Source organism: Phocoena sinus, chromosome 3 (assembly GCF_008692025.1).
Source record: "Phocoena sinus isolate mPhoSin1 chromosome 3, mPhoSin1.pri, whole genome shotgun sequence".
Taxonomy (NCBI): domain Eukaryota; kingdom Metazoa; phylum Chordata; class Mammalia; order Artiodactyla; family Phocoenidae; genus Phocoena; species Phocoena sinus.
The window spans coordinates 116,525,515-116,540,251 of NC_045765.1; the positions used below are offsets into that span (position 1 = coordinate 116,525,515).

Below are 14,737 nucleotides of genomic sequence, written 5' to 3' on the forward strand. Positions count from 1 at the left end.
ATTTGATTCTAGAGCAGGCAGACTACTATTTTAGAGGTGGGGTATGTATATGCACACGTCAGAAACTGGGTAAAAATGTTTACCATATTAAAATAGGGAGGAAATTAAAATGTACATATGTAAAATCTCTGGATTTGGGAGACATAATTCTGCCGTTTATGTTAAAAATCACATCAGCTCTGTTCAACAATGTTTCTTTGCTTTACTAGGTCAATGGTGACAAAATAAAAATGTAAACACTGAAAATAAATATGCTTTTGAACTTAACATTATATTAGAAGTGTCACTCCTAATATATTAAAATGAGTGAATTAGTAGACTATGTCACAACTAAAAGCAAAAGTATTAAACAAAGACCATAATAATGTGTACAAACCAAAATAACTTCAGTTTCAAAATTAGTGATAACACTCCTTTCCAAGTCAGTAACATTCTGGCATGATACAGCGCGTTAGCCATGCACTTTCAAATAGCTTTTTAATGATAAAATACACAAAAAACTCAATAAGTTAAGGCCCATGTTCTGATATGTGTCTATTTTACCAATTCTCCAATCAAGCTCTCTAATATGACATAGGAACCATTGCCACTTTTAACCAGATAAGAATAAAACAGAACCTGGTTGCATTTGGATAGGCTCTGCTGTGGATTGCCCTAGTCACTGCAGCCTGGAACAGTTCTCTCCAGTCTGAGCAGCCTTTTTGCAAATAGGATCTCCTATACAACCAACTGTGGCCAAAATGAAATTCCAGAGAAAGGAGCTGCCACTTTTCCCCCTCTATTTCAATGGGACATATTAGCTTTGTCTGAAAGCCAATTATTTTCATAGATGCAACAAGTTCGTGGGCCAGGGCCACCCCCTCGTTAGCTGTGTGTGAATCCAGGGCTCCGGACCTGACGAATTAGGCAAGAGATGATTTAGGAAATGATCCAAGAGCCTCTGCCCTCTCCATCCTTGTCCTGGTCCTTTCACAGCAGCTGCACTACTCCCCTCATTTTGATGGCGTCCCCACACCCCTCCTGGACTCACAAAGCTAGACATTGCATTCTCGTACTGCTCTCATCACTTCCTACAAGTACGTGGTCCTTGAGGCAGCAGAGGTAGAAGACCTAGCATTTCAGTAAGAATTTTAGGAAGAAGCAACAAAAGGATGGGGCACAGGCTGGACAGTCAAACTCCCCCTCTTAATTACTAAGCCCCAAACCCACAGAAAGAAGACAAGTCAGGGCTATCTTCCCACTCACAGAAACACAAAGCAAAGACTAATTGACATTATGCTTTAGTTCTCTAACACTTTCACATAACAGTTTTAAAGAATGTCCAAATATTCATATAATAAGGGCACATATTTTTTCCCTCAGTTGGATTTCTGTGTATGAATTGGTAATCCAACATAAAAAGACCCATTTCTGTTCTAATTGTGCTGTGGTTCTCAAACCTCTCATAAAGACACACATGTGATTTGGGAATATCCAGGTACTTGTAAAAACTGCATTTGCCTCACCAGGGACTACAGAAAATCACTGGTCCTTTCACCCCTGGAACCCTCACCCTGCACTGCTCAGCATGTAGTCATTCCCGGGGCCAGAGACCTGAGTTAGTCCAGAACCTATCCCAGCCCTGTCTTCAGTGGCTTGAGGCCAGACCTGACACCTGACCAGGCTGACTGGTTCTGTGGGAGCCTCTGCTGAGCAAAGGGGACCAATCCCATTCAAGCTCAGAGGATCTAGGTAGAAAGGGCTTCACTGGAAATGTGAAGTCAGCCACTTGGCTCTTTCCACTTGTATCCAAGTGAGGAGGATAGAAAACTGGCCAGGAGACGTGTGAAAGGAAGCATGGCCCCCTGATTTAGATTCCGGCCCTACGGGCTCTCCTAGACATACCTGATGCTGTCACCAGGACACAGTAACTGGTTCAGCAGGGAAATGACAGGCACCACAGGAGTCACCAACACCAAAGGCCAAGCTTTATTCTGAATGACACCAACGTGAAGGAAGAGACACAAGTGCAGTTTTAGAGACTCACGATCTTGGAATTTTTTCCCTGAAGTTGCTTCAGGTGGAGGATTAGAATTCATGAATTGCCAGGATGACTCTGTAACATTGGATTATATGCTTTTCTTAATCACATTGATTTCATCTGCTCTATATATCCCAGCAGCACACTTTGCTGGGGGTGGATACTCAGAAAGCCTGACATCTGAGTTAAGCAGTAAAGTCCCTTCTCCTGTGTGGCCTTCAATATCCCCATCCTCCAGAAGCCAAGGCCCCTAGACAGGGAGAGGCAGTGGAAATCAATTCACTTAGAGAAGAACTGCCCCTAAAAGACATTTAAAGCGCCATCTGGCAGATTCAATTCCATCTCAGGCTGAAAAGTCGCAGAAGAATGTGTTCCAGTTCTGACTCCTGCCCTGAGTGGCTGTGGGACTCAAGTATGTTGCTTCATCTCTCTGGGCCTTGGTACCCTCATCTCAGATGGGGACAATGGCCAGATGAGTTCTCAGGTTTCCTCCCAATCCAGCCCACTCTCATACCTCCCCTCCTCCACCCCCAGCTATGGTTTTGTGGCTGTGATTTACACAGGAGCCCTAGGGTCCCACTCCAGGAGGTCAGTGCTTTCCATATTAGTAACCGGGTTTGCAAGGGGGAAAATATGATATTTTAAACAGCCTTCAGATAAATGGGGAGCGGTATTAAACAAACATTACTCTTCATAAATTAGTACCGACATCTAGCCACAACTCTTTATGGAAAAAGGGATTTTTTTTTTTTAACGATAAGTTTCTTTCTCTTTAAAGGAAAATTGCCAAGGATGCAGAAGGAAATGAAGATGGTCAAAGACGAGGGTGTGCATTTCAGTTTGGGTGCGAAGAGGGCCCCCTCCTTCCCCCACGGCCTGCAGCCAGTGGTTTCCAGAGGAAGAGCTCCTCCAAGACACCCCTTCCCGGAAGCTCTCCGGGGGCCATTTTCCCAGTTCCGGTATGAGCCTCCTCCAGGAGACCTAGACGGATTCCCGGGCGTCTTTGAAGGAGGAGGGTCTCGCAAACGGAAGAGCATGCCCACCAAGATGCCCTATAACCACCCCTCGGAAGAAGCCGCTCTTGCCCTGCACCCGGAAGAGAGCAAGAACCCCGGGCCCCCGGAACTACGCCTGCTCTTCCCGCCGCCGCCGCCGCCGCCACCGCCGCCGCCGGCACGGCCCAAGTACGACTCGCGGATGATCGACCTGTGCAACGTGGGCTTTCAGTTCTACCGCAGCCTGGAGCACCTGGGGGGCAAGGCCGTCAAGCAGGAGCCCGTGAAGCCCAGCGCCACGTGGGCCGCGCCCCCTCCGTTCCTGCCCACGCCCTACCCCTATTACCCCAAAGTGCCCCCGGGCCTCGTGTTCCCCTTCTTCGTGCCCTCGGCCTCGCCCTTCCCCTTCAGCCGGCACACCTTCCTGCCCAAGCGGCCCCCGGAGCCAATGCTGCCCCGCAAAGCCGAGCCGCGGGAGAGCGAGGAGACCAAGCAGAAGGTGGAGAGGGTGGACGTGAACGTGCAGATCGACGACAGCTACTACGTGGACGTGGGCGGCGCGCAGAAGCGCTGGCAGTGCCCCACCTGCGAGAAGTCCTACACCTCCAAGTACAACCTGGTGACCCACATCCTGGGCCACAGCGGCATCAAGCCGCACGCGTGCAGCCGCTGCGGGAAGCTCTTCAAGCAGCTCAGCCATCTGCACACGCACATGCTGACCCACCAGGGCACGCGGCCCCACAAATGCCAGGTGTGCCACAAGGCCTTCACCCAGACCAGCCACCTGAAGCGTCACATGATGCAGCACAGCGAGGTGAAGCCGCACAACTGCCGCGTGTGCGGCCGGGGCTTCGCCTACCCCAGCGAGCTCAAGGCCCACGAGGCCAAGCACGCCAGTGGGCGGGAGAACATCTGCGTGGAGTGCGGCCTCGACTTCCCCACGCTGGCCCAGCTGAAGAGGCACCTCACCACGCACCGCGGCCCCATCCAGTACAGCTGCTCCGAATGCGACAAGACCTTCCAGTACCCGAGTCAGCTTCAGAACCACATGATGAAGCACAAGGACATCCGGCCCTACATCTGCTCCGAGTGCGGCATGGAGTTCGTGCAGCCCCACCACCTCAAGCAGCACTCCCTCACGCACAAGGTACTGCGGGGCCCCAGGGGAGAGGAGCGAGTCCTGGGCCGAGGGCCCGGGAGACCCGCGCTGCTTCCCGCCCCTGACACGTGTCACTCTGGGCAGGAGGCGTCCCTTACCTGAGCCCAGACGTTCTTCTTCCTCGCCTTGAAATGGGGGAGAATAAGGAGACTAGCCATCAAGCCCTTTCCCGTCTCGACTTCTGGAGTCTCAGGCGGTCCTAAGAAAGAAAGAATGCAGTTTGGAGAGGAGGGTGTGGAAGGATGAAGGCAGCAGCTGGTGCTTGGGCTGGTGCTTGTTCGCCTCCCAGAATCCCTAAAATTTTATTTCTGGAAACTTCATCCGGGGCGCTAGCATGAGGGTGCATCAGTCCCTATCTGCCCAAGACCAGCTTTGTGCCTGGGATACACGAATCGGAGCCTTCTAGAAAACTCTAGAACATTCTCTGGGTCTTTTTCTGCTAAAGTTGTGGCTACCTTTTGCTTTATTTTCTCCCTCAACTGCTTCATTTGCAGGTGGCTTTGAGGGGAGCAGAGCCTGGCCTGGGTCCAGCCGGGTCTGTGCTTCCTCCATTGAGCTTCTGCCTAGTTGGTGGCAGTGCTCTGTGGTTTGTATTATAGGAGGCATGAGAGAGCATTCTTCTCTGTTGGGTTTGGTTTTACCTTCCCCAGCCTCAGGTCTTCAAGGAGAAATGTAGGCCTGCATGTCTAAGTTCAGCCTAGTTTGCAGACAAAGCCCTGGAGTCATTCAGGATGAACTAAAACAAGGCCCCAGTGCGTTCCTGAAATCTTACCCAGCCAAGCTAACTTGGGTCTGCTTTGAGCTTCTAAGAGGGGAAGTTTGCCCCACTGAACTCTACTCTCACACCCTTGTCCTCAAGTGGTTTTTTTGGCAGAAGAGACTTCTAGCAAGCCAGAGTTTCTAAAACATTCTTTCATTCTGAAAGGTCAGTGGAGGACTTTGCTCAGCCAAGATAATATTTCTGCTCAGGCATTGTGGGTTTCATTTGATAGGTTAGGACCAAATATGGACAAAATGCATGACTGCCTCGTGGGCTCTGCACAAACAGCTGCCCTGCAAAAGGCACCTTAGATGCATCCAGAGAGGAGGTGTCTGCCTAGTGCAGGAGCCATCAACAAGGAGCCTGAACTGAGAGTCAGCCACCAGGGGGGCCATGTGCTAATTCCAGGGACTCCTACATGTGTGGAAGAGGAATCAGAAATGCATTTTAGAACACATAAAAATTCTGTGAGATGGTAGAAAATGAACTCAAAATGGAGGAAACAGCCTGGTATCTGAAATAGGTCTTGTTTGCATTAGGAAGCAAAATGCATTTTAATTAAAAGAGTCAGCAAACAGTGACAGGTAGTATTTACTGAGCACTTGCTAAGTGCCAGGTACTGTACATCTCATTTAATCCTCTTCAACAACTGTAAGAGCTACCTATGGGTATCATTACTCCAGATTTGCAGATGAAGACACCAAGCCATGGGAAGTCACCCAGCATCTCTGTCTCTAGCACCTGAGCCCTTGAACACAACTATCAAGACTACTCCCTCTTTCCCTTCACCCAGCAGCTCCGCAGGTCCCCTCTCTGAGATTTCATTGATCTCATTAAAGATACAGCAGTTTCCTTTGTTCCCTAAGCTGTGTCCAGTCTCTCATTTACTTGAGGTCTAGGCCAGCCCACATGTGAATTTTACTTTGTTCACAGAATTCTCTTTAGAGAATTCCAAAAACAGTGATAAGTAGGTGCTAACTAGATCATAACCAAGTATAGGGACAATCTTGAGAAGAAAGATGCTGAAGTAAATTTTAAACCCATCAAGAAAATAGTTTTTATTAATTTAATACTTTTAAACTCACTGTTTGAATATGCAGCACATTTAAAAAATTCATCTTCTTAGGAGGACATTAAAATTTAGATCTCTTCATTAGCATAAATCCGTACTCATCTGCAATCATCTAGACTAGACAGTATTCCAGTTAGAAAGAGCCCCCGGGTTCTCCTGTCCCAGCACTTCAACTTGAGATGAGGAAGCCTTCACCAGGAAAGGCTGCAGGACTCATCTAAGGTTATGCAGCCGGTAAGCAGCTGGGCAGAGACCCAAACTCACCCTTTAGTGCCACGGGCTCACCTAAACTGAGGAGTGGTACTCTCTTACCATGTCGCAAATTAAAGAAATGAAAATATAGGCAGAGGGAACCTTGGAGCCCCTCCTGCCTTAGGTCACTATGAATAGCAGGCCATATGGGTTTTATAAGATACAGTTGTTAGCTAAATGACTTGTCCTAAACCTGTAATAACCTAGTTTTAATACCATGGTTCTGGGTCCTTCCAAAAAGTCATTCTGGGTCAAGATTTCTTGCAATGGCCGTTTCAGACAAGCACTGGTTAGTCAGGATTAGGTAATACTCTACTCACACCGAGAGTCCCCAGAAGTGCTTTCAGTTGAGGGCATTGATGCTTAAGTATTAAAACACTTCACAAACAGCAAGGGAACTAGAAAATCTTCTTCTTTCCCCTTTTCTAATTCAGAAAGCTTTCCTCTGCCAAATTGCTCTATCAGACAGAAGCCGGCTTGGAGGCTCCATAGCCAAATCACACAGAGGCCACTGTGGCCCGTGGGAGCCCAGGGGACCATCTCAAGAGGCGATTATCGAGTTGTAATTTTTTGAAGTGTGGATGTGAGTTGTTCTTCTTGGATTTTCAAATCCATTAATGAGAACTCAAGAGAACATTGGTTTTCATATGGGAAATGATATTATCAGTTTAGGGGGTTTTGTTTTTTCATTATCACGAAAGCCGGATTAGACTCATTTCACATACCATTCATTCCATGGTGCTCTTACCAAAGTCTTATTAATCCCTGAGAACTGTTACCATAGAATTAACCCCAGCAGCAGCAGGAACAACAAAACCAGTAGCTTTCTTTTCCTCTAGCAGTCTGGCTAGTTTATGGTTTTTAGAAGAAAAAAAGGATTACGTAATCACCACTTTTCAAGAAAATAGTGGTTTAACAAGGCTACAGGCACACCATTTGGAACTCAGCATCTTTCACCAAATCCTTCGTGGATTTATGTGGCAGAGAGAAAAGCAAAGACTACCGTCCTGGTGAAAGTCGGCTACCTGCTAACCACGGTTCTTTTGCGTCTTGACCCCTCCCAGGGCGTGAAGGAGCACAAATGCGGGATCTGCGGGCGGGAGTTCACTCTGCTGGCCAACATGAAGAGACACGTGCTAATCCACACCAACATCCGCGCCTACCAGTGTCACCTGTGCTACAAGAGTTTCGTGCAGAAACAGACCCTCAAGGCGCACATGATCGTCCACTCGGATGTGAAGCCCTTCAAATGCAAGGTGGGCGGCTGCCCGGGAGGAGCGTGGAGAGGGGGGGCTCAGAGGGCTGTGCAGGTGCGCAGGAAGAATCTCCAGGGAACCTTGTACTCAGTCTCATCAGAGGGACCTCTGCGGCTCAGAGATGTCTGCGGCCAAGCCCAGGCCTGTCTGCTGCTCTGTGCCTCTCTCCACCGCAGCTGTGCTCAGCTGAGCCCTAGGAGCTGCCCCGTGTGTCTCGCTGTGGAATCGGTGCACAGGGCGTGGAGACAGCCAGTGCAGGGAGCGCTGAGGGTGGGAGGCCCATTTGGGGAATGAGGTCGTTAAAGGATGAAGGCGGTGTGAGAGCTGGTGCTCTAGAAAGCAGCAGTCAGGTGTAGCCCTCTTCCCCTTACAAGCCAGTGAGTAGAACACAGAGAGGAGTCAGAGAAGCTTCCAGCCCTGTCCCCTTCCCTTCCCACTGCCCCCCCCGCCCGCCACCGCTCCTGCCCTCCGCACTCTTGGACTGAGCACTGTAATTTGAAGGCAGGTCTCCCGGAGGGGATGGAAGAGATTCCAAGGCTAGGCCCTCAGGTGACCTCAGAGATGCTTGCGTGGGCAGAGGAACAACTGAGGTGCTTCTCGTTTATTCCTGAATATGATGGAGCATCTTCGTTACAATCTCTGTGTCACATTAACTTGGTGGGGTTTTTATTTCATGCGCTAAGGTAAAGTGTGAGCTGGAGATGTGTAAAGCCCAAGGTGCTGACGGGTACGACACAGAAATGCTTAGGCTTCCCAGGCTGGTTCCCCTCCCCTCATTGTTTCTCTCCTCCACTTCTAAGATGAGAAGGAATCTTGCTCAGGATTGGGCAGTTTAATTCAAGGAAGGTACTGGCAAGTGACACCTCAGTCACAGGAGAAGGCTGAGGGGGAAGCAGAGGGAAATCGCCATGTTCAGATATCGTTAGAGCCTTTCTGTTTGAAATGGATTTGCCTTCTCTCTGTCCTGCGTGTCTGATGGGGTCCAAATGATATTCTTTGTCAATCCCTGTTCCTGGAGTAGGGTTCCCTGCTTCCAGGGGCTGTTCCTGCCTTAATCCCTCAGCAGCATGTCCCCCCACTTGAAGGAACCCCCTGTGAAGCTGACTTCTTTCCTGTGCTGGCCACTCCTGGACGGGGTGAGAGGGGTCAGGAGCCAGAGCTTCCCTAGACCTGTGTGGGCATTCTCCGGAGGTGGGGGAGGGAGGGGTCTCCCTCCAGCCCTTTTCCTGCCACCCACTTGTGTTTCCCCTCCTTTCCTTCAAGTTCCCAGTGGTTTGAAAGTCAATTTATGTCCATCTTGAGTGATCTGAGCTGAAGGGGGAAGAAGCTGCATGCAGGATGGTGTACGTAATTTGCAGGGCCTGGTGGAAAATGAACACGGGGCCCCCTTGTTCAGATGCTATGCAGAATTTCAAGATGATGAAAGCAGAGCGTAAACACCAAACCCGGGACACTTCTGAGTTCAGGGCCTCGTGTGACCACATAGGCCATATACCCGTCAAGCCAGGCCTGACTGCGGGACCCTGTGGACTCTACAGACCAGCTCTTCTGTCTCCCTTTAGACACGCCTTTGGTTTCCCTTCCGCCTCGCTGAGTCCCTTGAACACTTCACTTTTTACAGAGCTGTTCCCGCCTGCCAGGGATTTACTGTCTCCTACAGTAGAGGTGCTGTCAGCAGCTCATCGTCTCTCTTCATTCCTTGTGTTGAGTTTACTCTTGGGCTTCGAGCATGAACTGTATTTTTATGAGCTGGTGGTGGGGCACATAAAGTCGTTAAAATACTCAGGAGCCATTACATAGTTCGTAGTCCCCCCAAAATCCACGTCCATCCAGACCAGCCAGCTCCCTCCTCCACCTCACCAATTCAGAGCCAGCAGTAGTAGTGCAACCAGGCAGAAAACATCCCTGAAACAGAGGGATACGTCAGGGCAGAGCCAATGGAGGAAAAGGGCTTGCCAGCTGTGTGTGATTTGGGGGCACAGAGGCAGTTCTGTTTCTCTACCTCAAGGGCCTCAGAGGGGCCTGGAGGATCTTGGACCAAGTGGTCCTTGAGGATTTAGAGTGTTCTCTCTGGTACCAGTGCATAGAGACGGGACATGATGGGCCCAGTGATGCCAGGCCTCCCTTCACCCCAATGACAGCGCACCACACATGGTTCAAAGGGTGTCTGCTGGTCAACTATACAGTTCAGAAACTCAATCTGACGTCTCCTTGAGGGTGGATAAAGGCTCCAGATATCTGGTCACACCATCAAACCCCATAAGAGAGGGGCTTGTAGCATGAAATACCAGCTGTGATAGAATACAGTTTTACTCTCCAGTGGGAGTTGGGCCTGGCACAAGGAATTGGACTGGTCACCTGCACAGGTCACTTCTTCCTGATGAGCAGGTTCTCTCAGGAGACCACGGGAGGTCGGAGGCTGCCTAGAAGGCAGTATGTATCATTTGAACAAAAAGAACTGGATGTTAAAGTGTATGTTTGTCAAACTTAGGTGGCCCTTCTCCATTCTTAGACATTCCTGAAATAAGAACAGGTGTCAGTCACCTCAATCAAGAGCCTCTGTCCCCTGGCGAGTGCCAGAACATACTGCCAGGTTCTTCCTCTCTTCGTCCCCGTCTCCCTGCACAGTGCCACCTGCTTGGTGTCCTCTTCATACCATCGCCCTTCTTCATTTCAAAGGAATTTCAGAGCACGTCTGAATTTGCAGATTATGTAATGGGGCCCTGTGTATTTATAAACTAGCTCCAGGTCCCACTGTGGGATAGGCCATCTCCAGATGGTGTCCTGTGGACTTGGCTTCGTACTCACGTTGTGCTGTATTCTTGGAAATCTGGCCCTGGGTTGGGGGTTGCTGGGGTCTGAGAGTTGGGACAGGAACAGAGGGCCATTTGCCCATCACCATGCAGTTCACAGCCCTCAGAGAAGAGTGGATGGCTGGCTACACAGTGATGCTGGAGAACGGGCCCAGACAACTAAACCCGAGCTCTATTGCGGTAACGGGGAAGGGTTATTCCATTTATGGGACCGACATGGCTGGAAAAAAGAGGCAGACCTTGCTCCAGCCATATTCCAAGAGTTGGCTCCATCTCCTTTACCCCAGAACTTGCCAAAAAAAAAAAAAAAAGGGAGACTCTTTAAGTAACAGATTCTAATTTCCTGGGATTCTCACCACTAAAAATTCTTCCTAACATAAATCCCTCCCGCTGTGGCCACATGAACTGGTTCTCTCTGGCCCTGGCTCAGTGGAAACAGCTGTCCACAGCAAACAGAAACATTCGTTTACTGCGGGATTAGGCATTAACAATAGGATGGAAAATTCGAGGAGGAAAGGTTTCTGTTTTTTTTTTCTTCTTATAAAAAAATTACTGCCCTTCTGGGTTCTTTTGCTATTGGCTCGACTTCTGGACTCCTTGCTTCTTGGAGCCAGCTGGAGTTTCTCCAGAGACCTGCGCCTGTAGACTTAAGCCACGTTTCAGAAATACGCTTCCCAGATTCTTTGCAAGCACGCAGGGGTTGACTTGGATGCTCTCCTCGTAGCATCCACACTCCATAATAGCAAAGAACCAGCTGCTGTCTTTGGGAAACCTGTCCAGGAAAAGCAGTCATCCAGAATTTCCGGGACAAATTCTCCTTTGAGATGGGTGAAGCCGGGAGCTGCCGATGTTATGAATCACCAGGTCATCTGCAGCCTGGCCCAAAGCAGAGGGCTGAAGGCTGAGGCAAGAACACATAGAAAAGGATGAGGTCTCCCTGAAAAGGGTCCCCGCCGCCTCCGCCAAACTGGCTCCATCTCCCCTCCAGCTCTTGGATGCTCCATCGGGGGAGAAACCCAGTGGGGACTTACAGGGGCCCAGTGCTTGGGATCAGGGTTCTCAGGCTGGCATCGAGGGGGTTAAGGCAGTGACCAGATAGCAGCCTTTTGGCAGCAAAGCCCTCCTCAGCAGAAGGAAGGATATAGCTGTATGAACTGCCTGCTTAACAATGCCCTGCATGTCCCCAGGGGCCTGCCTGCAAATAGATTTCATCTTGCTTTCTCTTGTACTTTTCAAAGCTTCCTGTTTTCTCACGGTCCTTTTGGACAGTTTACAGTCTCTCTCTCCCTCCCTCCCTCTCTCTCCCTTTGAGGAAAGGAACACCCTTCTTATTAAAAGAGAGAGAGAGAGAGAAGGATGTAAGGGAAGGGCAGTTTAGCGGAGGCCATTCTCCGAGGCTGCAGGCTGCAGCTCTTTGACCTTTCCTCTCAGAATAGGGAAACACAGGCTTCCTGGTGCATCGCAGTCTCAGTAGTGTGCCTCTTTTTGGCTTTGTGGGCCTCTGGCCCCAGCCCAGTGGTTGCCCACTGCCATCACTCTGCCTCTGTGCACAGCGACTTCTCTGTGACTCTGGCTGTCAGCGCTGTGTCTGGGACTCACAGGAAGTTGCCTGGACCCGGGAGGGAAGGGGCGTCAGGAGGCCAGAATTAGGAGCTTCTATGAAGATAAGGGGACAGGGCCTCTGCCAGCTGTTTAAAGGGCTGACGGAGGATCGGAGAGCCAGATAATAGGCTCCCCGAAGCCTGCAATCTAGGATGAATCTTCTCTTTCCATCCACATTCCCAGGGCTGCCTCAGCCACACCTGCTTACATTTCTCTTATGCCTCAAGTAACCTGGCAGGTATTTACTCAATACCTAAATATTGAGGTCCTTCCTTAATATTCCTTCCACATAATTTGGTTTAAAAAGACAGTACCCTTATCCACAAAGAACTTACCATTTCTAGAATGTAAAATGTACATGATAATGATAGTAATAAGAGCTAGTATTTATTGAGCTCTTACTATTTGCCAGTCTCTTTACCTGAATCAAAAACCTTCATAGGAGGGGCTTCCCTGGTGGCTCAGTGGTTAAGAATCCGTCTGCCAATGCAGAGGACATGGGATCGAGCCCTGGTCCAGGAAGATCCCACATGCCGCGGAGCAACTAAGCCCATGAGCCACAACTACTGAGCCTGTGCTCTAGAGCCCACGAGCCACAACTACTGAAGCCCACGTGCCTAGAGCCTGTGCTCCACAACAAGAGAAGCCACTGCAGTGCGAAGCCCGCGCACTGCAATAAAGAGTAGCCCCCTCTCACTGAAACTAGAGAAAGCCCGTGTGCAGCAACAGGAAGACCCAATGCAGCCAGAAATAAATAAATAAAATAAATAAATTTTTTTTTTTTAAAAAAAGGCTTCATGGGAAACTAAGATTATCATCGACATTTTACAGAAGAGAAAATGGAGCAAGTTCTGTATCCCTCTGGGGTTTCACCACTGCCTCTCTGTTCTGCCATCTCAAAGCCTAATGATCCATGCAACCCATTTTTAAAGGACAGTTCAAAACATTTGTTCCAATTTTCTATTACATTTTGAGGTCCATCTCTCTCTCTCTATTTATTTATTTATTTTGGGCTGCATTGGGTCTTTGTTGCTGTGTGTGGGCTTTCTTTAGTTGCAGTAAGCAGGGGCTACTCTTCGTTGTGGAGCACGGGCTTCTCATTGCGGTGGCTTCTCGTTGCGGAGCACAGGCTCTAGGCACAGGGGCTTCAGTAGTTGTGGCACACAGGCTCAGTAGTTGTGGCTTGCGGGCTCAGTAGTTGTGGCTTGCGGGCTCCAGAGTACGGGCTTCAGTAGTTGTGGCACATGGGCTTAGTTGCTCTGCGGCATGTGGGATCTTCCCAGACCAGGGGTCAATCCCGTGTCCCCTGCATTGGCAGGCATATTCTTAACCACTGTGCCACCAGGGAAGTAAGCAACAGACTTCCACCTCTCTCTTTAAAAGTAGGTATAAAAGTGGGTATTGGTGGAAAAACTGGTATTTAATGTCAGAAGCACACTGATACTGCTCATTAGAGCAACTGAGAGTTCAAAAGGGCTGGACTGGTTGAGATGACCACCTGCAAGATGACATCTGACTCCTTATCACTCCAGCAGCTGCCTGTACCAATACCGTGCCTTTAATCTCCACAGACCTTGGCAGCAGGTGATTCAGCAAGTCTGGACTTGGGCAAGCTCTTAGCCTCATGTCTCATGATGAAAGCGGGCCTTGTAGATGACAGCTTTTCCCAGGAGAGGAAACTAGAGTTTTGATGCTCCCTCCCAACTTTTCTTCCTTCCCGTTCCTCTCCTCTACTACAAGGATTCTGCTTAGAGCTCACTCACACTCAAACCCCACCTGAGGGTGCCATCTTCAATTGCCCCAATCCTCCTTCTGTGGCCCCTCTTCACTCATGGGGACTGAGAGACCTCTCCAAACTTCACAGACACAAAATATATCCATTCATTTGTGTACAGTTATGTGAGGACAATCCTCTGAGAAGGATGAAGAGGCCAGGTGTTCTGGATAAGGACCGAAGGGCTTTGTGGAGGGGTCAGAGGCTGAGAGGAAGAAGCTAAGGGTCCCAAGTGCTGAGATGTGAGTGGTGTCCAAGTACTTCAGGTCCTGAGTTAATTGTTTCTGTCCTTCTGCCACTGAGGATTTTGGTTTGCAAACTAATGTGTATAGCTTTAAAGGGGGCACGAGAGAGAGTTGGCAATGGCTGCTTTGTGGAATTTTTGCATAAGGACGTGATATTTTTCCTGACTTGGTTGTTTATTTCCTAACCATATACTTAGATATTCATTAAGTGTTACTACGTGTGTAGCCCTGTGCTTGATACTGGGGTTGGCCTCAGAGAAGAGGAAGGTAGTTCTTATGTTTCTGAATACTACCTGGGACAACTTTTAGTGCCCTAAACATCTTTCAGAGTTGACACATTATTGCTTAGCCCTGGGAAAGCTCTCCATTGGCTATCAGTAGGCTATCATAAACCATGAAGGGTAACTCTGGTATATAAAAATTAAATTTTATCCACAGCAACAAAATTAGTCTTCTTTACCAATCACACATCAGATAATATAGCTGACCAGCCACGTTCCACAGTGCATCTTCTTCCCTGAGGCTGTAGGCCTTGACTTCAGGAGACAATATCATTTATTAAAATGATAAAACATCCTAATGTCCCCATATACCACTAAAATGTCCCAGGAAGCTCAGTACTAAATGAATTGATCCAGAAAAGCATTAGAGTAGAAAACACACACTCAGCTATGATGATCATAAAAGGTTGCTTTTCTGAGGCTGCGGAAGAATCTGGAAAATACCCAGCAGTAGCCCTCTTTATGTGTGCACATGTGTGTTGGGTGGAGGTAGGGTGACGGGAGAAGG

General features: G+C 49.1%; 1 protein-coding gene across 4 annotated transcripts in view; it reads left to right on the forward strand.

Annotated features, from left to right (window-relative positions):
- The window catches only part of ZNF366 (zinc finger protein 366), a 190,415-nt gene that overhangs the window by 165,761 nt on the left and 9,917 nt on the right, over positions 1 to 14,737 (forward strand). For all 4 annotated transcript variants that reach the window (XM_032629153.1, XM_032629155.1, XM_032629156.1 and 1 more), the window contains 2 exons: positions 2,799 to 4,162; positions 7,323 to 7,514. In XM_032629153.1, the coding sequence (XP_032485044.1) occupies positions 2,813 to 4,162; positions 7,323 to 7,514 (1,542 nt within the window). In that variant the 5' untranslated portion in view covers positions 2,799 to 2,812. The remainder of the gene's footprint in view (positions 1 to 2,798; positions 4,163 to 7,322; positions 7,515 to 14,737) is intronic.